At 61.5% G+C, this 5,321-nt stretch overlaps 1 protein-coding gene across 2 annotated transcripts; it reads right to left on the bottom strand.

Moving 5' to 3' along the window:
* Positions 1-2,579: 2,579 nt before the first annotated feature.
* KLF8 (Kruppel like factor 8) lies at positions 2,580-5,290 on the bottom strand. 2 transcript variants are annotated; one of them, XM_015625951.3, is made up of 5 exons: positions 5,273-5,290; positions 4,642-5,188; positions 3,917-4,043; positions 3,684-3,817; positions 2,580-3,511 (listed from the first exon to the last, which is right to left on the bottom strand). In XM_015625951.3, exons 2-5 carry the CDS (start codon positions 5,162-5,164, stop codon positions 3,330-3,332), a joined length of 966 nt encoding a protein of 321 aa, XP_015481437.1. In that variant the 5' UTR covers positions 5,165-5,188; positions 5,273-5,290; the 3' UTR covers positions 2,580-3,329. The 2 variants fall into 2 exon arrangements, with proteins under 2 accessions (XP_015481437.1, XP_018862017.1); XM_019006472.2 differs by lacking the exon at positions 5,273-5,290 and having other exon boundaries at positions 4,642-4,837; positions 5,015-5,247.
* Positions 5,291-5,321: the final 31 nt, after the last annotated feature.

Raw genomic sequence — 5,321 nt, 5'->3', positions numbered from 1 at the left:
GGATAATGATTCCAGCCCCTGGGATAATGATTTCAGCCCCTGGGATGGTGATTCCAGCCCCTGGGATAATGATTCCAGCCCCTGGGATAATGATTCCAGCCCCTGGGATGGTGATTCCAGCCTCTGGGATAATGATTCCAGTCCCTGGGATGGTGATTCCAGCCTCTGGGATAGCAATTCCAGCCCTTGAGGAGGGGTTGGCACCTGCTGCCTGTGTGGCAGGACCTCGGCACCTTCTGCAGCCGCAGGGTGATGCCCGCACATCGATGTCCCTTTGTCACGGGCATTTGACACAGGATCCTGTGTGATCCCCGAGCCTCTGCAGCTCCTCCCGGGATCTGGGGCTGTGTCGCTGTTCCCACTGCCCAGCCCTGTGCCAGCAGTCCCTGCCGAGGGCTCTCGGAGCGGGAGAAGCCGCGGCCGCAGCCCGAGCAGCGGAAGGTTTGATGCCCCTGGGCTTGCGGCATTTCCAGCGCAGCCTCTCACGGGCGCTTGTAGGGTTTCCCACCTGTGCCAGGGGAGCACCGAGGGATCAGCGCTGCCGCAGCGGCCGCCAGGGAAATTCCCAAAGAACGGGAATCCCTCGGAATGCTCGGCCAGCCCTGGCCCAGCGCGGGCCGCTGGCGCCACCGGGTGCCCGAGCGCTGCCAGCGGTGACGGCAGCGCGGCCCGCCCGGCTTTGGGCTGCACCCCATACACCCCATAACCCAACTTGGGGGACCAAGGACAGGAGGGTCCCCCCGAGCACGGCTTTGCCTGCCAGCACCCCCAAAAGGCCGAGCACAGAGTGCCCCAAAGCACCGCCCTGAACCTTAACACAGAGTGACGGTACCCCCAAAGAGCGCCCTGTTCCCCCAAAGGGCACCTCCCAAGAGCCCCCCCAGAGGAAACTCCCAGCCCTGACCCTCACTGCCAGCACCCTGTGCCCCCCAAGGGACCCCCGGGCTCTGGCTGGGGTGCCAGCACCCCAATGACACCCCTGAGGGTGCCCACAGGTACGTGCAGGACAGCTCAGGGGTCCCAGGGGGGTCCTGGGCAGTGCCGGGGGTGACGAGGAGCTGGTTTGGGGTCCCATGGGTGCCCCGGGACCCAGCACAGAGCACGGTGGGGTTGGGGGTCCCGGCTGTCCCCCGGTTGTCCCTCAGTGACTCCCATGGGGGCTGGGCCAGGTCCTTTAAGCAGCTCCACCCTCAGCCGAGCCCAGGCAGTGCCACGGGGACCTTCAAAAGGTGACAGAATTCCCAAACCCTCCAAAAGTATGATATTTTTTTTCTCATCTCTGCAAGGAGTATTTGTATCTTTGTAATTTTTCTCTCTGGAATTTTTTTTTGCTTTCATGCAAAATCCCCAAAAAGCTTCAATTGAATATTTAGAGATTTTTTTTTTCTTTTCCTTATATTCCTTGGAGCCCTGCATCTGGGTTGTTCACCAGGATGATGAAGAGAACTGGGATGAGGCTGAAGCCCTGTGGAACCCCAGTAAATGACAGGTGCCAGGCTGGTGTCACCCCATGAGCCAGTTGTTCCCCCATCCCAGGATGTGTTTATCCAGCTGTGGCCTGGATATTTTGTCCAGAAGGACCCTGAGAAAGACATGATCAAAAGCTTTGCTGAAGTCCAAAAAAAATTGCATCTCCTGCCTTTCCTTGATCAAGCAGGTGGGATACCCTGTTGCAGGAGGAAATCAGGTTGGACAAGCAGGATTTTCCACTCATGGAGCTGTGACCAATGAGTGTGTTGTCCTCCAGGTGTTTTCCAATACTTCCCAGAATAATCTTTTCCATGGTTTTACTGGGCACTGAAGTGAGACTGTGGGCTCTGGGGTCAGAATCAGGACAACAGTCCCCAGTTTCCAGCCAGCTGAGACCTCCTGCATTCCCGAGACCATTGAAAATGATCAAGAGAGGCTTTGTGATGGCATCAGCGACTCTTGGAGGATTCTCAGATGAATCCCAGCAGGTCCCACAGGGATTTGGAGGGATCCAGCTGGAACAGCAGATCCTGCACAAGTTCAGGGAGCTGATCATTCTCGCAGTCCTGCTCATCCAGCTCAGGGCACTGGGAGCCCCTTGGTCCATCCTCTGGACACAGAATGCCTTGAACAGCTCTGCCTTGTCCCTGTCCCCTTGGGAAGGTGACATCCTCACCCTGACCAGGCCAATCCATGGTATTTTTACAGTGCCTTTTGCCATGAATCGATTTGAACACATATTCCCCACCTGGGAATTTCCAGCCCCTCTGCCCCAGGCCCACAGCTCAGGCCAGGGACCACCTCAGGCCAGGCACAAGCTCTGCCCACGGCACACCCTGGCTGGTGGATGGGAAGCTGAGGAAAAGCAGTTTCCCAAGCAGCTGTGAGTTGTTCTCAGGGGTCACAGGTCCCTGAAGTGTCCCCACAGCTCAGGGGGAGTCTGGGCAGCTTCTCCCAAGCAGCCCCCACAGGGACTGCCCTGAGCATGGCAGGTGTCGTGGTCCCCATCACACAGCAGCTCACAGCATCCCACCCCAAATCCTGACACCCTCCCAGCAACCTGGGGGCTGGCTGAAGGGGATGGAAGAAACACTCCACAAAAACCATGATTAAAAAGCAAAGCGTGTGGCCACAGCCGCTGGTTTAACTTAGAAACACTTCAAGTGGCCCAGAGTCTTCCAAAAAACCCGAGAGCTGCTGGCCCTCATCCCCCCACCCTGTCCCACCCCCTCGTAGAATTCCATAAAATAGAAGTTCCATGTTCCACAAAGTTTCCCTTTTTGTGGTGGTGATGGTCTCGTTTGTGGGTCATTGTTGAGTTGTGTTTCTCCCCTTCTCGATTCCTCTTTTCCTCCTGGCTCTCTGTGCCCCCAGCACTTCCCACGAAGCCCAGCACGTGCTGAGGGACACGCACAGAGGTGATGTCCCCTCTCCTGCTGGGACAGTCTGGGGATGGAGAGGGAATGGACAGCTTCTCCACGAGGACCCATCACCCCCTGCCCCCGTCCTCACCACGGCTCCCAGATTTTGGCACTGGGAGGGGCAGGGGACAGGGAGCACACACGAGGGGCTGAAGAGCCTGAGGCAGCTGCTGGGTGCATTCCAGGTGAGGAGCCAAGGAGCCTCCAGGCGAGGACAAACCCAGGAATAAAAACAACTGGGTACAGGAGAGAAGGGGCAGCAGTCCAGAATCCATTGTTTGCCGTCCCGTGCCGGCGGGGCTCCTGCAGCGGGCGCGGCTCGGCCCCGGCGCTCCCGCAGTCCCCGCCCCGCAGGAGCCGCGGGGTGGGGATGGATGGATGGAGGGAGGGAGGGAGGCGCTGCCGGCTCCCGGCGCGGCCCAGCCCGGCGGGCACCGCTCACATCATGACGTGCCGCCGGCGGTGCAGGGCCAGGTGGTCGGAGCGGGAGAAGCTGCGGTCGCAGTCCGAGCAGCGGAAGGGTTTGATGCCCGTGTGCTTGCGGAAGTGCCGGGTGAGCTCGTCCGAGCGGGCGAACTTCCAGGTGCAGCCTTCCCACGTGCATTTGTAGGGCTTCTCACCTGTGCCAGGGGAGCACCGAGGGGTCAGCGCTGCCACAACAAACCCCTCACAGAAATTCCAAACGGGGAATCCCTCAGCACTCCCAAAGGGCCACCCCTCTGCCCAGGGACACAGCACCACCACTCCTCCCCCAGCCCACGGGGAATCCGGGGACACCAACCCCAGCCCTACCTGTGTGTATCCTCCGGTGGGCTTTGAGGTGGGAGCTTTTGGTGTAGACTTTATTGCAGCCCTCAAAGTCGCACTGGTGGATGCGCCGCTTCTTCAGGTCCGGGGAATCGGCTCTGGGCCCCCGCGCCGCCGGCCTGCCGGGAGCAGGGAGAGCTGGAGCCACAGCCCCGGAGCCACGGAGCTCCCGGGGGGCTCAGGGGGATAAAGGGGAATAAAGGCAGGAGGAGACTCACTCTCTCTGGAGGTCCTGGAAAGGTGCTGGGCCGCTCTCTGAGGCGCTGTCCTCGCTGTCGCTGTTCATGTCCATGGGGTACACGGAGCCAGGGTCCATTTTCACTGGAGGGGTCCGGGAAAGGAAAGCTTTAGGGCACACAGAGGCAAGGGGTGAGCACAGAACAGAGACCCCAAAAACACTCCACCCCACATCAGGGGTTCAGCCTTCCCCCTGCTCCTGCAGTGCTCCAGGCACTGCCTGTCCCTCCAGAGAACCAAACCCAACTGGGCAGATGGAGAACCCCCAAAGGGAGGAAACAGCTTGGGGGAACTGCTTTTGGCTGCCTGCTCCTGCCCAGAGCAGGGCAGATCCAGGCCCCCCACCCCAGATGAGGTGGGAAGCTGGGAATGTCCTGGGAAAAGCGATTGTGGGGGGCACAGGGAGCAGCTGAGCTGAAACCAGAGCTGCTGGCAGCAGGCAGCCAGTGGGAAGGGCAGGGCAGCCTGCCAGCAGCAGGATGGGTGGAGGACAGGCAGTGCCATGCCCTGTGTGTCCCTGCCCTCCCCATGTCCCCTGGGGGGCACAGGCTGGGGGCAGAGGGGCATTGTATCAAAGTGGCACGTGGTGGTGCCAGGGACAGTCCACAGTGAAAAACAAGATCCCCTTCAAGGGTGCCCCTCCAGGAGGCAGGACAGACACCCTCCACCCCCCAGATCCCAAGGTTCCTCCCCCAGGTGCCCTTACCAGAGCCAGCGTTCTTGCCGTCCCCCCCAATGAGGGGCACGGTAATGGCGGTGACGCCGTCCGTGGGCACGGTGGTGTAGACGACGGGGAGGGACTGCACCACCACGGGGATGGTCTGCAGGTTGCCCATCTTGCTGGGCAGGTTGACGGAGGGGATGGTGTGGATGACGTGGAGGATCTGCTGCCCGCCGCTGCCCTGCGTGGAGGCCAGGATGGAGCCGGGTGAGAGAACAGCTGGGATGGCCGAGGTGGAGCTGAGACCGGAGGGCGGGATGGACACGGTGGTGGGAGCAGGAACCGGGGGAGCCACCAGCATGGGGGAAGACTGGACCGAGGTTGGGGGCGGTGGCGGCGGGGCCGAGGCTGGAGCCACCTTGGATTTATTGAGGGAGAGATCGACGGGCTCGGCCTGGGGCTGGCTGCAGTCGCTGGCCAGCAGCTCCTCGGGGGGCTCCGTCTTGATGTCGGCCAGCAGCACCGGTGGGTCGAGGGGCCCCTCAGCCAGCAGCGCCGACGAGCTCATGGCGGGCGTCGCCTTCCCCTGGCCCTGCAAGAGACCCGCAGTCCGTGAGGAGCCAGGGAAACTGAGGCACGGGGCGGGGGCGAAGGGGTTTTTTTAACGGGCTCTCACCAACCAACCGACCGGGGCGGCGCCTCGGGGCGGCTCCGGCGGGGCCCGG

This window comes from Parus major, chromosome 4A (assembly GCF_001522545.3).
Source record: "Parus major isolate Abel chromosome 4A, Parus_major1.1, whole genome shotgun sequence".
Taxonomy (NCBI): domain Eukaryota; kingdom Metazoa; phylum Chordata; class Aves; order Passeriformes; family Paridae; genus Parus; species Parus major.
The sequence above is the reverse complement of the archived record's forward strand: the minus strand, read 5'-3'. Positions and strand labels throughout refer to the sequence as shown.